Raw genomic sequence first — 19,815 nt, 5'->3', positions numbered from 1 at the left:
GATGGAAACAGACAGACTCAGAAGTCACATGTCTTGCCCTTTGCATTATCTCCTGTTTTCTTGCCTGGAGGTACAGCAATCATCTTAGAAGCATGAAAAGGGAAGTCATGCTCAAAGGACCACAGAACAAAAAGGTGGAACTTGCATGAACCCTCAACTACTGAGATTGAGGCTCTATTATATCAGAAAAATAAACTCCTTTTGTTAAACCACCATAACTTGGTTTCTGTTACATGCAGCCAAAAACAGTCTTAATAGATACAATTGTGTGTGACATGGTTCCTTCCCATGTCTTCAGCCTTATCTCAAACAACTCTCATATTCATTCATTGTATGACAACCATATCTTTTACTCTTCAAACACAACCTCTTTCTGCTTCAAGGTATCTGCATGTGCTTTTCTCTCTACCTGGAATAATCTTTTCCCAATTCTTCACTGGCTAACTTCTACTCATTATTCTGGTCTAAGCTTAAGGGACATCTCCTCAGCATGGACTTCCCTGACCTTTCTATTTCAAATTAGGTGCTTTCATAGCACCTTGAGCTTTCCCTTTTTAGTGTGTTTTATAATGTATATTTTTTAATTTACTTACAGGATTTTCTCCCTTTAGTTTAACTTCTGTCTCACCAACTAGACTGAGCTCTATAATGTCAGGGACTGTGTTTGTCTTGTCCACTACTAAATATGTATCCAGCCCCAATAACAGTGCCTGCAACATAGAAAAGGCACTGAATAACAGTACTAATGAATGAACAATCTACTTAAATTCCATGTGCTTTGTGCCACTTTCCCTGCTCTCCCGAATCAGAATTAATCACTCCTCTTTTTATGCTTCCATGGCACATTGCTTTGACCTCTATTTTAATTCAATCCTTTTAATAAATAAGGCATGTTTTAGAAGATCTCAAAATCTGTTCAAGAGGAAAATACATAAAACTAATTATATGCAGTATAATAAGTGCAACATTTGAAGTCTGAACAAGATAAAAAAAAATAGAATAAGGGAAATGGTGATGAACTCAATGAAACAGTAGAGATGAGACCAGGGAAGGGTTTCAGGAACTGGTAAACTCTAGGCAGCATTTTGAAAGCTAAATGGCAATTTTCCAGGTAGACAAGGGGAGGAAGGAAAACCCAAAATGAGTATATCATGTTTAAATGTCCTAGTGTTAAAAAGCAGAGGGTGCTCAGTATCAATAAAGTATAACAAAAGCATTGGGAACATGGCATGAGTAACATTGTTGAGGAGGAGCCACCTAACACAGTAAATATAGGTTTTTCCATATGAGACTTCTCTCATAACTTTCCTTTTTTAAAAGCTTGGCCAAAGAATTTTACAACAAATGGAACCATAACTTATATCTCATAAGTTGCATAATTAATTTCCTACATGATAATGTCTGCAATAATTAGAAAATTATTTTCCTTCATGACATTAGGATGTAGATGAAGTCATATATACATGTTCCATGACTCTGCACTGCTGTGAGTTCCAGTTGACTCCATCTCTATGGAGGAAATTATCCAAAGTCAAGGCTGGAGAGATAGACAGGGTCCAGACCATGAAGTGGCTATGATGTACCAATTTCATAGACAGCAAATAGACACAAAATAATTTTAAGCAAGGTAGAGATTATACTTACATTTGAGTCTTAGTAAGATCACCTTGAAGGCAGTGGATCAAAGGCAAAGAAATCAGTGAGGCTTCTATTGCAATAGTAAAAGTAACTATGAGAACCTCAACTAAGGCAGTGGCAATTAAGGATGGAGAGAATAGGATTGGTGAGATAATTCAGAGGCAAAATTGGCTAGAGTTTGTAATTGATTAAGCATGGGAGTGAACGAGAAGAGGAAGAAATAAAGGATCATTTGGAAGTTTCTAATCTAGAGATTAGTCATTGTGACATTTAGTGAGAGGTAATACAGAAGGAAGTATGTTTGGAAATGAAGATAATTAAATTAGTTTGGTATTTGAGGTGCTCCTGGGCTATCTAAGTGGAGATATTCAGCAAGTTAGATGAACACATTTGTCTGGAGCCCTGAGAGAGCAGCCTGGGTTAGAGATAGGGATTTGAGATTTATCATAGAAGATGGCAACATAAACTAAGGCTTTAGCAGTCAACACAGAGAAGAAATAATAACTGAAACTGTAAGAATTTCTAATCAATAAGATTTGGTGACACTTTGGCCATTGTGGCTAAGTTGGTTGTGCATCATCCCATGCACTGAAAGGTTGCCGGTTTGATTCCCGATCAGGGAACATGCCCAGGTTGCAGGCTCAATCCCTGGGCGGGTTGCATACTAGAGGCAACTGATCAATGTTTCTTTCTCACATTGATATTTCTCTCTCTCCTCTCTCTCTCTCTCTCTCTCTCTCTCTCTCTCTCTCTCTCTCCCTCTCTCTACCTCTGCCTTCCTCTCTCTCTCTAAAAAATCAATACAAACAAAATTTTTTAGATGAGTTGGTGAATTATTAGATAAAAAAATGTGGAAAAGAAAGTAGAATCTAGGACAAATCTCAGGTTTCTGGTTTTGAAGATTGGATGGGTGATGGGCTGAATTGCCCCCCCCCCCCATGCCCAACAATTTCATACGTTAAAGCCTTAACACCCAGTATCTTAGAATGTGACTATTTGAAGATAGGGCCTTTAAAGAGGTAAAGAAAAATAAGGTCCTATGGATGAACCCCAATCCAATGACTGTGTTTTTGTAAGAAGAGGAATTAGGATATAGACATGAATAGAGGGAGACCTCAGAAGAAACCAAGTCTGCTGACACATTGATCTTGGACTTCTAGCTTCCAAAGCTGTGAAAATATAAACTTATGTTGTTTAAACCATCTAGTCTGTGGTACTTTGTTATGGCAGTTCTAGTAAATTAATATAGCCACCAGCCAAGATTAGGAATAGAGGAAAGAAAGTAGAATGGGAGAAGGGGGTATTTTAAGAAAGAAGAGTTTGATGCAGGACATGTTGCATTTATAATTTCTGAGGCACATCTTGGTAGATATATTCAAATTACTTTGAAATTCAAGAGATAGAAAGAGGTTATAAATACAGATTTGAAAATCATTTATGCATAAGTGATATTTTAAACTGTAGAAGTGAATAAAATCATCTAAGAAGTGTATATAGCATGTGAAGGTCATCAAGGATAGAACCATAAGGAATATCAACATTAAGGAATAGATTAAGGAAGATAACCTCGGAGAGGAAAATAATCTGATAGGACAAAGAGAGAAAGAAAACGTATATTTAAAGATTTTAATATGTTTTTAATTATAATTCGTTGAATACATATTGATCTCAGTCCTCAAAGAGCTTTAACATAATGGAGGAGGAAATACCTTATTCATTTCTGACTCTCCAATGCCAAGCACAGTGCCTGACATTTGATATCCCTGCAATAAATATTTGTTAAATCAAACAGAATTGAAATCAGGACTTCATTTCTCTTCTTGTTTTGTTTGCTTATTTCTGGAGTTTACAGCATGTATTGCCATTTATATTTTAAGTTCATAGTGAAAAATCATTTCAATGTGTCCTAGGCTTGGTTCCCTTCCAAACCAACCCCCAGGACAATAGTTTTCATTATAACCTTCTGTCTTTGCCATTCTGGATTGAATTCTGTGCACAGAAGTTATATACATATATGGGTATATCTATGTAACAAATCACAGCCCAGGATCCCCCTGGGCTCCTTCAGGCTCTTGTATGACATATTTGAGCCATATAAATTCAGCTTCTCCTCTGGCATCTGTTAGCCGACTCACTTGCAACTCCACCTCAGCAGTGGTCTCAGTTCTCTCAAAGCCGGGAAAGAGTACTGTGTGCTGAGAGACCATGGCAAAGAATCCTCCAGAGAACTGTGAGGACTGTCACATTCTAAATGTAAGTTGATTCATATTTTTCCCTTTTGAGCAGAAGTATGGCTGTACAGATTTATTGTATTGCAATGCGAACATTAGAAAGTGAAATCAAAGGTGACTTTGAATTATGGCTTGCTATTTTAAGGATGATTGTGTATTGTTTTATTTTCTCTGTTCTTTGTGTAGGCAGAAGCTTTTAAATCCAAGAAGATATGTAAATCACTTAAGATTTGTGGATTGGTGTTTGGTATCCTGGCCTTAACTCTAATTGTTTTGTTTTGGGGGGGCAAGCACTTCTGGCCAGAGACACCCAAAAAAGTAAGTAAATGCACATTATGCTCCAATGCTTGTTTTGAATTTTATTGAATTTAATTAGTCATTGACATGTATATTGGTCTGAAAATGAAAGTCATTAAGTCCCTTTTGTGTTTATTTTCTGGTGGTATAAAAAGCTGAATCAAGATTTTGCTCTTTTTTATTTGCCTAATTATCTTGGTAACGGAAAAAGGTGTTTTGTTTTGTTTTGTTTTTATTTCGGTTAGTAATGATAGACTGTAGAATTAACCCATTCTTTTGTAATTCCTGGCTTTAAGGAGTAAAGACTCTTCCTAGAAGCAAAATTTTTACTGTAAGAAGAAAATATTTTCCATCTTTCTTTCAATTATCTGGGCAGAAACTGATGGAAAAATAATTATACCACCGCATAAGAAAAAACCACCAGAAATGGCAGTAAAGGATTTTCAGGGATTATGTTTCTGACTTAATGCATCTGCTGTGAGGACAGGCAGCAAACTCCTTTTCAGAAGGAGTGATTTTTATACCTGAGTTTACATTTATTTATGACCTAAAAAAATAAAATAAAGTTTTCAGCGCCTCACCAGCCACAATTGTTGCAATCCCACTGAGATACTAAAGCCACAAGTTAGAAATAAGTGACACAAGTCATAAATCACAGGTATCTCAGAAAGTTTCAGATATTAGGGTCATTTGGTGAAGCTTGGCTGGCCTTTGTAGTTGATATTAGTGTGCCTTAGTGTTATTGTTACTCCCGGGCCCCAAGCAATGGGAAAGTCTAGATGTGACTTAAAAAAATCAAAGACCCTTCATGCCAACAATTTTCATTTGAAAGAGAAGTAATAAATGTACAAGCTACAAGGTCTCAAGATGTTTTTCTGGCTCTGCCATATTTTTATTTCTGCATGTGGGTTGCTATTGTTGTTGCTGTTGTTATTAGTTTGTTGTCATGAGGTGCTCATTTCTATTTGACAACAGATGTAGGGAGAAAAAGGCATGAGTGCAGGAGGGAGGATTAGAGACAAGAAGAAAATGGGTTGGCACAGACCATTAGGAGCCAAAGGAGCGATAGGAGTAGAGAAGAGAGAATATGGATTGATGCAGAAGGAAAGTCAGTGGGGAAGAAAATAGAAAGTCAATTGAACAAATGTCCAAAAGAAAGACTCCTTGGATTCTTCACCTCTGCTGCCATACCCACTTTCATTTCGTCCCAGAAGCTACTTTATTTTAAGTAGTAGGGAGAATAAAGAGGGAAACAGCCTACTGTGTTTGCCTCTTTATTTATATTTTGTTCCAGAAAGGATTTCAGGTACCACCGAATTCCTATAGTTAGCTCTTTCTAGATAGATGATAGATGATGATGAAGATAGATAGATAGATAGATAGATAGATAGATAGATAGATAGATGAATGATAGATAGATAATCACTGCTACCTGATTCTGAACTACGTACTGTTCACATGTCTTTCTAGAGAAGTCACCCGTATTCAGCCTGGCAAAGTGGGCAAAGCACTAGAGATCAGGAATGAAATAGCAAATGAACAAGAGTGCCAAAATGCATTCGAATCCAATTCTGCTACCACTTAGCTAATTCACAAGGTGATATGTTATCCCGCTATTGAATTCCAGGTCCTCCTGACAATTACAGATGAGTTAGAGGACAATAAATACTTTTGCTCTCCATGTCCATATGTACTTAATTGAGTATGCTAGGTAGCTAGCCCTTTTGATCACTCATACATGCCCATCTAAACTTGGAGCCAGATGGGCTTTCTTGTTTTATTGTAGCCATTGGTACTGACAATACTATTCTGAGTTTGTGTTTTTCTAAACTTACAATGCTATTTGCCTAAGTGCAACTATAAATGACTAGGTGGGGACCTTATCTTGCAAGTTGCCAAACTCACTAACAGTGCCCATGGCCCCCTTTGCTTCTGTATTAAACCACCTTTGTTTCTCACTTCAGTTCTTTTTTTTATGGATTATAAGAACCAATTCTGTGATTTCTCAAACCAAAAGTCAAACTTAGTCAATGCATATACAAAATAGGTGAGATATGCTACCAAATGAAGTTTATCAAGAATTAAATCTCTCATGAAGTAATCCATCTTGAGATATAATTTTCAACAAAGGGATTCTCAGAAATGAACAAGTTATTACAAAGTAATCTTATAAAAGACAATAGATGTCTCTTTGGGCAATCCACCTTGAACAAAGGTTATTTGTTCTCAATCCTAATGGGGAGTTGAAATTTATTGTATTTAATATTTAAGTCCTGGCCTTCACAAGATTAGGCTGGATCCATTGCAACATAAGGAACCAGCTGGAGATGCATATGGTTCACTCAGTCTACAACTCCCTTCAATTCCTAAAGAGTCCACGGGGCCATCTATGATCTAATATATATGGTCTAATTATTGGCTAATACTGCCAATAAGCCTGCCTCAAAGTTGACTTAGGAATCCTAAAAAGAGCAGAGCAGTCAGATTAGTCTTGGGAAAAGATATGCAGAGGAAAAGAACCCAGGCATTTTGCACAAATTAAAGAGCCCCTCTCCCTTAAGAGCATGACCTAGCAGGAAACAACAGTTAGCAGATTAAAACCCAGGCTTTTCTGGACTTTCCTTTAAAAATCTGTGGAACCTTTGGGGGCCATTGGTCGAGGGAACTGTTGATGCTGTTGTGATTATAAATGGCAGTGACTTATTTGCTGTCTTGGGGCTTTCTCCAAGCTCTTAGTGTTTGCTACTTTAACCTCCACCACACCTTCTTTTTATTTTGTTTTTCAACATCTGTTTTTTAACAGTGTTTATTTAACATTCCACATCTGGTGTTGACATTTCCATGCCAGTAAGTCCTCCCCCTCCCTCCATTATTTCCCACCTTGGTGTCTACAAAAGATCCAAATTCTTGATCCCAAATGGGGACTAAGCCATACTTGACTCCCTCTCCTCACACACTTCGGACACAAGCACAAGTGCCTGTGTGTGTGTGTGTGTGTGTGTGTGTGTGTGTGTGTGTGTGTGTCCGCGCACATCGGAGAGAGAAATGGATAAAAATAAAGTGAAACAAAGAAGAAGGGTGTGCTGTTGCACTCCGCTATAGGCTAACAGGCCCCCTAAACCACAGCCACACATAGGAGCCACTTGAACTGAATGAAAGCCAATCCATTGATCCCTTGTTTCAGCTTTCTTAACCAAGCAGAGGGGACCTATTCAGTCTCAGAGATTTTGAGAGAGCATTACAATGAGGCTTCACTTCCAGGCAGTGACTGCACAGGGACTTTGAAGCAGTCATTCTTGCTTAAAGCGCCCTGTATTGCACACTTAACTTGAAACAATCAGGAGCCAACATTCTAGTTAATTAATCCAACCTGGAGAAAACAAGTCGGAAAAATCCAAGCCCTTAAACTGAAAGTTTTTAGATGAAGCAGAGACCTTGTAACCTATCCTCTCCAATGTTTTGTAGAATGAGGCAAAAGAACAATAAATTAAATTAATTAAAAGCTGTTATTCCTGCCATATCTAGGAACTTCCTGGTAACTATAGGGCTGTTTGGAAACCATAAGTTCTAAGGCCCACACAACGACAACAAAAAATTCCTGGGGAGGTCTCCTCAAATCTCCATACTACCAGAATGAGATAAGACGTGATAGAGATAGGTGGGCATCCTTCTGCCCTCCCCACCACCTCAACTGCACACAACCATTAAAACAGTCTAACTCAGGATTCCAAGCCCAATATCCTTCTAGGCTGAAAATCATTTGCTCAGAAAAAGCACTCTTTGGCTAAGTCTGGGTCCAGCTTTCTTATGCCTAAGTCTCTAATGCTAGCATTGGCCAGAGACCAACTTTCTTCACTCCTCTTTGAGACACACAGGAGATACAACTTTCCTCCCTGAGTACCCTGGGCTTTCCAACAAAGCCGTTTGGTGGGTGAAATGTGGGTCTGGAGAAGCATTCACACCCTCAAGGAAAAAGTTGGAGTTGTAGCTGGAATCTCTTTAACAGAGAGATTGAGCTTCACCAGATGGTGCCATGTCAGCATTTTAAAAGAGAATACTGCTCTTCATTTTATTTTCCTCCTAAACTAATGTGGGAGAAAGCCCACTTTTGAATAGAATCTCTTACTAGGCCAGCTCTTGCTCTAGGCTACTCAGCGTCACTCCGATTATGTAGATCAAGACTCTGGCTACTATGGGCACATTTTTTATATATATTTCATTTATTTTTTACAGAGAGGAAGGGAGAGGGATAGTGAGTTAGGAACATCGATGAGCGAGAAACATCCATCAGCTGCCTCCTGCACACCCCCTACTGGGGATGTGCCCACAACCAAGGTACATGCCCTTGACCGGAATGGAACCTGGGACCTCTCCGTCTGCAGGCCGATGCTCTATCCACTGAGCCAAACCGGTTAGGGCAATGGGCACATTTTTATTCAGTCCCGTCATTCTTTTAAGGCAGCATTTTCTAAGCAATGTACGTGGCACCAGGAAGGAAAGCCTGGGACTACAAAGGGAGTTGTCCTTTAGTGGTTGAGAGTGGAATTGGGCTCTATGGAGAAAGCAACCCAAGAGTTCTAAAGGTAGTGACAGTCCACTGGTCAACCTGACAGGTATCAGCCCAATTCTGAGCAGAACTGATTTTGTCAGCTATTCAACATTCAACTGAGCCTCCAGAAACATTTGATGACTTGCCCAAAGTCACACGGCTTATAAGTGGCAGAGTTGAGGCTAGAACTAGAATCTGGTCTGAGGATTCTTTCCACTGTTTTTCAGCTGCATTTAAGAATAATGGATAAGTGGGGGAGGGAGGGAGCAGGGGAAAACTTCCCAGCCAGTCTGTAGATGAAAGAAATGGTATTTTTCTTGTTGAACAAGAGGAATGTCTGTGCTGCTTATGCCAATTTTTTTCAGGGCTGAGAACTGGTGATTGAAGATGCAGAAGTCCAACTTTGCATAAGAAACAATCTGTCTGCTCTGTGTTGGTAAAGAAATACCCAGAGGCCCTTTAATTCCCACAGGCTAGGTTGGTAATGATATGGTATCATACATTCCCTTCCCTTCCTTCCAGTTTAACACCTACTAGCCAGCTATTCTGAGCATGTATTTCACCTTTGGAGAGTGTATCTCATAAACAGACAATAAAGGATGAAGGTGGAGAGAAGAGCAGCTAGATTAATCACAGGCTTCAAAAAACAAACCTAAGCCAAATGCCCTCAAATCCCTTTCAGGACAGGCTAAACCTACTTGCCCCCAAACAGATCCATCACACTGAGGTCTGAGGCAGTGTTACTCTTTATAAAAGCTTACTTTTATGATCTCAGATATTGTCATAAATTGAGGCAAGAAAACAGGGCAAACTGTGAAAGGGGGATGTTAGGGTTCATTTGCTGCCTGAGTAAAGGATTTAACTGGACTGAGGAACAATGAATTCCTGGGCAGGGAGGAGAAATGAGTTTGTATTCTCTCCATGTTTTGTCAGTGTGGTCTTCTTACATCTCTTACTGCCTAGGCCTAACCATGTACCTATCTCATTTCACTTCTGAGTCATATTTCACTCCATTGACTTACCTGTCCCACTCTACTGTGCCGGGCCTTATAGTTAAAACCAGCCTTATGCATGGGTGAGGTAGGAACCCATTTGAGTGGTACTGGAAAGATGTCTTTGCCCCCCCCCCCTAAATATCTCCAATTCCTAGTTTCCTGGTACCATTGTGCTTAAAATTCACCATTAGTAATTCATTCCTTTGAGTTAAGTATTATACTAAATTATTTTGACAGACAAATACCCATAACTACCATCTTAGTGTGAAATAATTTGTAAGATTGATATTTTTTTACATAAGGTAGCTGAAGCACCAATAGATTCTTAGATGTCTAGACAGAAAACAAAGTTTTTAGAAGGAAATGGAAAAGGGATAAGGACTAGGAGGGTACAAAGTGAACAGGATATAAAAAGAACAGAGAGGGAAGCTAGAAACACCTTCCTAGATCAACCTTCCCAATCTGCCAATTTGACAGAATTGTACTTCTTATCATATTCTGTTCTTCCTAGAAAAAAGCTGAGTTGGGAGCACTCTGAGATGAGCTAGTGGGATCCCACTCAGACCTCTCTCAGGCCAGCCTCCTGTCTCTGTTTTAGTTTGTGCCTAGGAGAAGACAAAACCATTTATTCCTTTATCTCCAGAAAGACCCTCAGCCCCTGAGCCAGCGAGCTTAGTAGAGAGAAAATTACTTCTAAGGTCAAAGGCATGAGCTCAGTCTTCATATGGGCCAGTGAAGCTTGCATAGCCATTACCAAGGCAATGTGCTCCACAGGGACACAGGCGAGACAGTATGTCTGGATTTGCTCAAACTCATCCTCAACCAGTCCAAAATGAGACACCAGCATCATCTTCCTAGACAAAAGATAGTCTGTTCCAAAAGGACACCTTTGATAGTGGAATTCCATCTGGGTGAATATATAGTTCCCCACCCCACCCAATATTCACACATAAATGAAGTCATTCTGACCCCACTCTATTTAGCAACCTACCATTGCTAACAAAAAAGCCAACAAGCTGGTTAATTAATATAATCAGAATGTACCCCTCCTCCTCCACCAAAAACAAAATAAAACAAACTCTGTTAAGGAATGTTGAAAATAATCAAGATCTGCTGAGCTTGGCAGTTTCCAATAGTTTTCATCTAGCAAGGTGTCCAAGTGAGGTGCATTGCCAACAATGCAGGAAAACTCATTCCACAAAAGTACACTGAAATTCTAAATGTCACCAGTATGGTTCCATAGTCTTCTACGATTGATTGAAAATACAGCCTGTATTTTCTTTTGCCCAGGTAGGCAGCCTTCCAACATCCCCTAGTCTCTAACCTCATTTTTCCATGCAATAATCCATCAGTGGTGCTACTGATGAAACAAACACCCCACCACACCCCCAATGACTAGTAGTGTCGACATTTGTCTCAACAATGGATAGTATTTCTAAAGAAATTCTCCCTTGCCTGGAGATCTGACAAGACTGGAACTGAAGTAGATGCCTCTCTTCTCTTCTTAGGTCAGGCCAAATGAGAGCTCAATTTGTTGCCATAGGTAGAAATTTCTCAAGTTGGCTGCAGAGCTGGAACTGAGGACATATTTATAACTAGAAGCAAATAACAAGCCTAAAGGAATTTGCTACCTGTCACAAATCAGGCTAGACTTCCTGAATTAACTCTGCAGTTGCTGGGAAATTCCAAATACTGTTTTCCTTTCTCTTTTAAAATACGATCACTTAAAAAAATCTTGCCAATGCTCAAAATCTCTCTTTAAGAAGATGAGAAATAGCCAGTGGTGGGAAAACCTCATTCAACAAATACTTAAGTGCGGGCCATGTCTAAGGCACTGTAGGGTTACTAAGAGGTAAAGGACATTGTCTCTTGTTCTCCTATTCAGCAACTACACAGACATTTCATGCTTGAAGTAACATTGTTTCTACAAACCCTTCCAACTTGTTTTTCTACTTGAGTTAGGGAAAATTTGACCAGGTTAAACTAACATTCAGTTACAGACACCAGCAGACATGAAAAAACAATGTAAACCAGTGCAAGCTCTACACAGCTGCCACTGGGAATCATGTCATTAGAAAGCAACATTTGCTCTGGAGATGTCTTGCTTTTTCAGGCTTTCAGTTTATCAAACTTTTTTTTTTGGTAAGAAAAAAAGCATAAAGAAACTTGATAACTGAAGGTCTCCTACTGACAAGGATAAGATAGACTTCCACATGGCACCAAGTCTGGCCTGGTTTGTGACAGAGCAAATTCCTTTAGGCTTATTATTTGCTTTTGGCTGTAAAAGTGTCCTCAGTTGTAAGTGATGGGCTTACTCGTAAACTGGGACACTCTGTAGGACTGGTCTTCTTGGTCCTTAGAAAGAGAATTGCCTCTTGTAGAGGGCAGGAGAGAGTCCGGGGTTTTATTTCAACCGCAGGCACTCTCCTTGGGAGACTCCATATTACTTAGTGCAAGGCGCTTGAATTCTATATATAAGAGAATCTGGAGAACCTGAAACCAATTATCAGGATTGGCAAACAAAATTCAGGAATAAACAGAGGGGGGTCAGTTAGCCCAAGGGTGGGCAAACTTTTTGACTTGAGGGCCACAATAGGTTCTTAAACTGGACCGGAGGGCTGGAACAAAAGCATGGATGGAGTGTTTGTGTGAACTAATATAAATTCAAAGTAAACATCATTACATAAAAGGGTACGGTCTCTTTTTTTTTTAGTTTTATTCATTTCAAACGGGCCAGATCTGGCCCTCGGGCCGTAGTTTGCCCACGGCTGGGTTAGCCTATAAAAGAGAAGATTAGGGGGAGGCAATAAATGTTTCCTGGAGTTTAAAGGGCAAAAGGAAGCGATTGGGGCCAGGGTAAGATTATTACCTAAAATTGGCCAAGGAGAATGGTTTTCAGATCCTAAAAAGATTGTGGAATCAATATTAAAGCCCTGGAGAGATAAGGAGATAAAGAACAATACCTAAACATTCTAAATGGGTTCAAATTTTGTCTCAGCCCTAATGAATTTCATGGGGAGTGAGGGGTGACCACTAAGCACTTAGGCAAGTATGCGTAGTAGCTTAAAGGAACACCACAGGTTTTACTTGATCCTTTTGTTCAACACAAGGGAGAAGCACTTTACAAGCTGTTTTTGCAAAATATCATTTTCTATTTGTTGGAATTCTTATTAATTAGTTTAGCAACTCGGCTCAAATACAAAATATTGGCTCCAAAGAGATCCTCATATCAGCCCCAGTGCCCAAAAGCACCTCACTTTAATCTCCAGTCTCAGAAAATTCCCAACAGCAAGCTGCTGAGATGGCACCTCACTACAAAGACTCTGGAAAGCAAAGGCACCCCAGATGTTACCCAATTAAAATGTCATATGAAGGAACACACTGAGTATCTTAGACTTGTTTTCCTCTGTTCTCCCAGACATATGACATGGAGCACACTTTCTACAGCAATGGAGAGAAGAAGAAGATTTACATGGAAATTGATCCTGTGACCAGAACTGAAATATTCAGAAGTGGAAATGGCACTGATGAAACATTGGAAGTACATGACTTTAAAAATGTAAGTTGGATATTTCCCCCCAAAGGCTTCCCACTGAAAATATTAGAACATTCTAGTTGAGTTAAAAATAGCCTCTAGCCTTCATTTAATTTGTAAGACAAAGCTTTCCCTTGGAATTCAAATTTTTCCAGCCTAGGGCCCTGATAGACAATGGAACTCATTAATTATGGCTATTTCAGGAGGTATTTTTTTCTATTTAATAGGGATACACTGGCATCTACTTTGTAGGCCTTCAAAAATGCTTCATCAAAACTCAGATCAAAGTGATTCCTGAATTTTCTGAACCAGAGGAGGAAATAGATGAGGTATGTAAGAGTAATAGTGGCAGTAAAAGCCATCATTTATTGGGTGCTAACTATGTGCCAGACATTGTACTAAATGCTTTACTCTGATTTGATTCTCACTTGGACCTTATAGGTAGGTACTATTATTGTCCCCATTTTCAGATAAAGAAACTAGGACTCAGAGCCAAAAGTGACTTGCCCAAGGTCACAAAGATAGTGAGGGACAGATTGGGATCTTGACTCTGGCCTTTCAAAAAATCAAGTTCATGCTTTTAGGTGCAACACTGTACTTTTATACTGGTGTAGCCTTTAACATTATGTATCTTTGCTCCCAAACCAAAGATTTCTAGTAAAGGGGATGAGCAGCAGCACAAAATAAATCCTGCCTAAGATAAAGTCTTAAAAAGTTCCAAGGCCACTGAGGATCCTTGCCACTTTTGTCACACTGTAACATTCACCTATTTTAATGATTTCAGTTCATTCACCATGCCATTTTATGCTGGGCTGCTAATGGATTAAATAACATTTAATCTCACTAGGAAAGGCAAAAACAAAGAAGGTGAGAACTACAGTGTAATACAATTTCTCTGAAAATATACCGCTAGGCCAGGATACTGGTGCAATTATTGAATGGCCCCTGAAAGCCTAGTGGGACATGAAGAATTAGTGCCTAAAATATAGCCATCAATAGAGCCCCAAGGCTCTTAATTTTTCCCTCATATTCTGTCTGTAAGTACAGTATGTTGCTATCAGTGGAGGAAGAAGTGGAATGTTAGCTAAGGCCATAGTGTGACAGCAAAACCCCGCTCCCCACCTGTAGCCAGGAAGAAATGAATGTTTGTTTGCTTTGGCTGGTTTTGTTTTAGAGTTTAACTAGTAAATGTAGTGATATTATGGCAATGATACAGTGGCCTCTCTACATACTGTAGATACCTCTTTCTTCTCTCTCCCCTGTTCTTTTTCACTTTTCTCCTACCCACTCTCTCCATCTTAATTCTCATCCACCAATTTATCATTTCCTTTTCTTATTTTCAGGGGAAGGGGTGAGATGGGGCAAGGAGCACTTTTTCCTTTCCCTTACCCAAGTATCAGAGCTGTTATTAGCTCCCATGGACATGCTACTGGTCTCCTTATGGCCAGAGAAGTTATAGACCTTTGGTACTAGAATGTCTAAGAAAAATATTTCTTAAGGTCTATGGTAGTAAAAACTTTGGAGATTTTTTAAAATAAGCATAAGTTAGATGCATCTGAGGAACAGAAAAACTTCCAGGATATTAGAATTAATATGGGAGGTAAGGGTAAGATGAAAGGAGAATGAATAGGTTAAAAAGCTACTACACCGAATATCATATGCTGCTTTTTACAGAAAATAATGTAAGCTGTTGAATAGGGCCAGCCAGAAATTAGAGTCCAAACTGACACAATAAGATTTATTTTTCTGAAAAAATAAATAGTAAAGGCAATGATCCATAATGTCTCATCTTGACCCCAATTTATTCTTCAGTTAATTTTGCTGAGTCTTTTGAATAGCACAAGTGTTTTTCTCATGATAGTGAGATTACTTTATCTTCAAGAGAAACCTATTTTTTATATTTAGCCTACATATTTTTTGAGACAAATTTGTGGTCCTGAATGACAAAAAAAACCTCTTATTCTGTATTTCCCTACCTCTGTATCCATGGTTTGTGCATGTTAAACATGCAGAGCAGGTATAAAAATAGCCCTGATTTTGCTAACAAAGCTAGTCAGAATGCAGACCTCATTTTATACAGTCCCTTTCAATGCCTCCCAAGGTCTTTATACAAACTCAAGGGCAAAGGAACTAAGACTTGATAGTTTTAGATGACTAGAGAAGAATTGTACAAAGCTATATTTCACAGAATAAATTAAAACACTGAAATCATAAAGCTAGAAGGAAACAAAAGAGAAAAGGAAAAGCCTAATTGTGGGGGGGGGATATCGAAGCCCAAAAGACAAGGAATAAGAACTAAATATTGTCAACATAAAAAATGTCCAAACCTGTAAGAATTTTTATAAGTTCATTTGAATCAAACTGACAATTGCTGGGAAGCAAAATCTCAACAGATTGAAAAAATGCTCCAGAAAATGGTAGTTTTGCACCTTATTTTATATATTACAATCAAAGAAGGAGGCATGAGGGAGTTACATGAAATCCATTGGTGATAGATTAGAGAGGCAGGAGCAAGCAATGTGGGGAGCCCTGTAGTACTGGGTAAAAAGTGAAAGGAATAGACACGTTCTTCTTTTACATTGGTGGGTATAGGATAGTTAACAAATGACAATAATAGTGAAGGGTTTTGTGGGGGGGGGGGTTGTTTTGTTTTGTCTTTCCTTTGTTTGGAGATTGTGCCCTGAGGGGACTGGAAAACGGAAATTACCCTGACATTCCAAAGGTATATTATCATGTTATCTTAGATGCAAAAAGAAAATAGGCTCAGTAAAGGTACAGATTGACCTTTGTCAAGGAAGATACCAGACTAGGACATAAGTACTGGTATCACTTTTAGTTGGGAAGTTTTAATTTCAGACCATCCTGTGTGGTTACTTTTGGTCTCTGAGTTTGTAAGGCCCACCATACAGACCTCCCTTAGCTTGTCAGGTTTAGTATGTGGCGTCTTTTTGTCCATAGTATACATGACAACTACTTCCAATACTAGAAACTGAGGAGAAGGGGACATTCTTGACAATACAAGAAAGTCTACCTAAAGGAAAAACACTCTGTGAGACAAACCCTAAGTATCTAGAATGAAAGGAGTTATAGTGTGGTAAGGTCAGTCAAGCCAAGAGCTGGAGTTGACTTTAAAACAAAAAGGACATCTTTTGCATTCCACCTAGCTACTATTAAAAGGCAAATCTTGTAAAACCAAACTATTAGGTTTGGTTGCTATTTCACTGATCTCACCAGTTTAGATTATAGCAGTTTTTTCACTTTTAGATAAAATTCTGTTTGCAGCCTAGTTTCAAACCTAAAAGAAGGCAGGCACTCACAACTTCCATTTAAAAGAGATAAAACAAATGTAAATTACTTAGGATTCCAGAAGCCCAAATTAAAGCATACTTGGCCCAGTGGGGGGGGGGGCGGGGTCTAGATATTGATGAAGAACCTTCCTGACTTTAAGTGAATGGTAGCAGAGAAGGCTATTGTGTCAGTGAGCAACCTTACTGCAAGGAGGGATTGGTTGTTAACTCTCCCAAGGGTACCACCTACTGTGTGCAAAGCACAGAACTAGTTCACTGGGAGCCCTGGGATGGAAACTGTTATTCAGACTCAAAATACAGGTGTGGGGGTTATTTTTTTTCATTATCCCATAATGTCTCACTCATTTTATTAATTTATCTGCCTATCCCCACTCTGAACTACTTTTTTCTCTCAGAATGAAGAAATTACCACAACTTTCTTTGAACAGTCCATCATTTGGGTCCCAGCAGAAAAGCCAATTGAAAACCGAGACTTTCTTAAAAATTCCAAAATTCTGGAGATTTGTGATAATGTGACCATGTATTGGATCAATCCCACTCTAATAGCAGGTATGGCTTTCTTCTCCTCCTCCTCCTCCTCTTTCCAAAGTTGGTAACAGGTTAATGTTCCCAGCATTCAGAGACTACATTTCTAGAAAAAATAAATGATCTGCTTATATCTTCTTAGATGACACTGTATATGCTGACTGCCAGTGAGGAGGGAATTTTTCACAGCCAGGTTATAAATTAGATAAATTAATGCTGACAGGCTTTTAAATATCCCAGCAAAGGTAACACCACCTTGATGTGACCAATGATAGCAAAAAGCTAATCTGTCTTTCTTAGTACATCTATGTTTATTGCACTCGGGATACTAGACTATTGCTCAAATCACTGTGTGTTCAACCCAAGACCAGAGGAGAGAAGAGCCAAAACAATGCTCTGTTGTCTCAAGAAGGATTCTCTATGTCAAATGGTGGCCTTCTTCCCAGATGATAGGACAGTCACTGCAATACAAATTTCTTTGTGGCTGTTTTAGGAATCACTATAAAAGTAATTGAAGGCTAGAGGTCCAGAGTAGAAGAGTTCAGCTCTGAACTTCCAGTCAGCCCATAGAGAAGACAAAGGTCTCTGGATATATTTTTCTGCCAGGCTAATGTATAATTTGGCTTCCCTCATTGTGTACAGCATAGACTACTATATTACTCAAGAGGGGCCACTCGAACCAATGCAGGCATCTATTGGTACTCTTGTGCCTTGAAAAAAAAAAAGGCGACTAAATGCAATGTGGTACCCTGGATTGGATGCTAGAACTTCTGCTTCAGCGTGTTTTTTTTCTAAAGGACATTGGTGGAAATAATGAACTCGGAATAAAGTTTGTAGTTTAGCTAATAGTATCATGCCAATGCTAATTTCTTAGTTTTGAACATTGTATTATGGTTATGTAAGATGCTAACATTAGGGAACTGGGTGAAAGGTATACAGGAACTCTGTACTATCTTTGCAACTCTTCTGTGAATCTGATTATTTCTAAATAGAAAGTTTTAAAATAGTTAAAACCGGGAAGAGTAAGGGTGACAGAGGAACAGAGAGTACCAAATCAAATTAGGCAACATACACATATTTGAGTACCTACTGTGGATAAAATAATTTTGGAAGACACAGAGAGCCCCTGTCCTCAGTCTCTAATTTAGTGTGCTAACGAGGCAAAGCAGTAAGTGTTTGATGCCAAATGAGCAAAGAAGAGGTCTGTTTACGTGGGAATAGTCAAATTTGTTTTGAAAAATCTCTTTAAGATATCAGCTGAAAGAGTTTGGAAAAGTGGTTCATGCATGTCTAAATGATGATAGTGAGAAGACACAGGGAAAATCTCTACCCCCAAATGCTAATCTCCCTATCACTTCTTTCAGAAACTTTTGCAAAGCAGTTGTATCCCAACTTTGTATTTATTACTTTAGTTTCAGAGTTACAAGACTTTGAGGAGGATGGTGAAGATCTTCACTTTCCTACCACCGAAAAAAAGGGCATTGAACAAAATGAGCAATGGGTGGTCCCTCAAGTGAAGGTGGAGAAGACCCGTCATGCCAGACAAGCAAGTGAAGAAGAACTTCCAATAAATGACTATGTGAGTTATGTTTCTGTTTTCTTGTTAGTGGAAAAACAAAACCCTCAAATTTCATATGCTAAATTAGTATCCCTCTGATCAAAGTCATTGAAAGGAAAATAATCATTGTTTTAACAAAAAATATTTAAGAAACTTGGAATCCCTAGGAGGCTCATTTAAAATCAGTCTTGATCCCTACTGAGATATCTCCATGATAAGGCTAACAACTAAATTTCTCACCAGTCCCCAACTCGTATAATCTTATAGTCCTCTTCCTAGTGAACCTTCTCCTCCAACACTGGCTTCTTCTTCTTTCAGACTGAAAATGGAATAGAATTTGACCCCATGCTGGATGAGAGAGGTTATTGTTGTATTTACTGCCGTCGAGGCAACCGCTACTGCCGCCGCGTCTGTGAACCTTTACTAGGTTACTACCCGTATCCCTACTGCTACCAAGGAGGGCGGGTTATCTGTCGTGTCATCATGCCTTGCAACTGGTGGGTGGCTCGCATGCTGGGGAGGGTCTAGTAGCAAGTTTGAGCTCATTTCTTAAACTTCAGACAGCCAATATATAATAAATGCATGCTATTCAATGAATTTCTGCCTATGAGGCATTTGGCTCCTGGTAGCCAGTACTCTAGAATTACTTGTTGGTAATTCCTCTCTCATGTTCTAATAAACTTCTACATCATTGTCAATGGCCTGATTGCTACTGAACACACTGGGTAAGTGCTTGCTGAGAATATTTCCTGCAACTGAGCTGGAGCAGATCTGTGTAACATGGATGACAACAATGGAAACTTGCATTTCATCAGGTTTGGGGAGTAGGAAAGGGCAAAGCATAAGAATTCTTAAATACCGTATTTTACTGTGTGGTAATGAGAAAGTGGGAATGAGAGGCTGATGATAAAATGTCCCCCTAACGAATGCATAAAAACGTGTCCTTTTGTACATAGCCCCAATGTTTAATTATGTGAGAGACATACTGTGGACTCGCTTAAGCATTTATTAAGCCGCTGGACAGGCAACACTAAAATATTCCAAGTGCTCAGACTCAGCAAAGGAGAATGCTAACCTAGCAAAAAAGGGGTTCTAGGCTCTCCTGTGAACAGAAACTCAACTTTGGACAAATTCAACACTTCATAACCTTTAAGTCTGACCTGTCTTTAGATTCGCATC

At 39.1% G+C, this 19,815-nt stretch overlaps 1 protein-coding gene across 1 annotated transcript; it reads left to right on the top strand.

Annotated features, from left to right (window-relative positions):
- Window positions 1-3,619: 3,619 nt before the first annotated feature.
- TNMD (tenomodulin) lies at window positions 3,620-19,334 on the top strand. Its single transcript, XM_006084693.2, has 7 exons — window positions 3,620-3,891; window positions 4,056-4,187; window positions 13,129-13,269; window positions 13,473-13,574; window positions 16,949-17,102; window positions 18,491-18,657; window positions 18,955-19,334. Exons 1-7 carry the CDS (start codon window positions 3,844-3,846, stop codon window positions 19,162-19,164), a joined length of 954 nt encoding a protein of 317 aa, XP_006084755.1. The 5' UTR covers window positions 3,620-3,843; the 3' UTR covers window positions 19,165-19,334.
- The last annotated feature ends 481 nt before the right edge of the window (window positions 19,335-19,815 follow it).

Source organism: Myotis lucifugus, unplaced genomic scaffold (genome assembly GCF_000147115.1).
Source record: "Myotis lucifugus unplaced genomic scaffold, Myoluc2.0 scaffold_13, whole genome shotgun sequence".
NCBI classification, from domain to species: domain Eukaryota; kingdom Metazoa; phylum Chordata; class Mammalia; order Chiroptera; family Vespertilionidae; genus Myotis; species Myotis lucifugus.
This window is presented reverse-complemented; position numbering and strand designations above follow the sequence as displayed.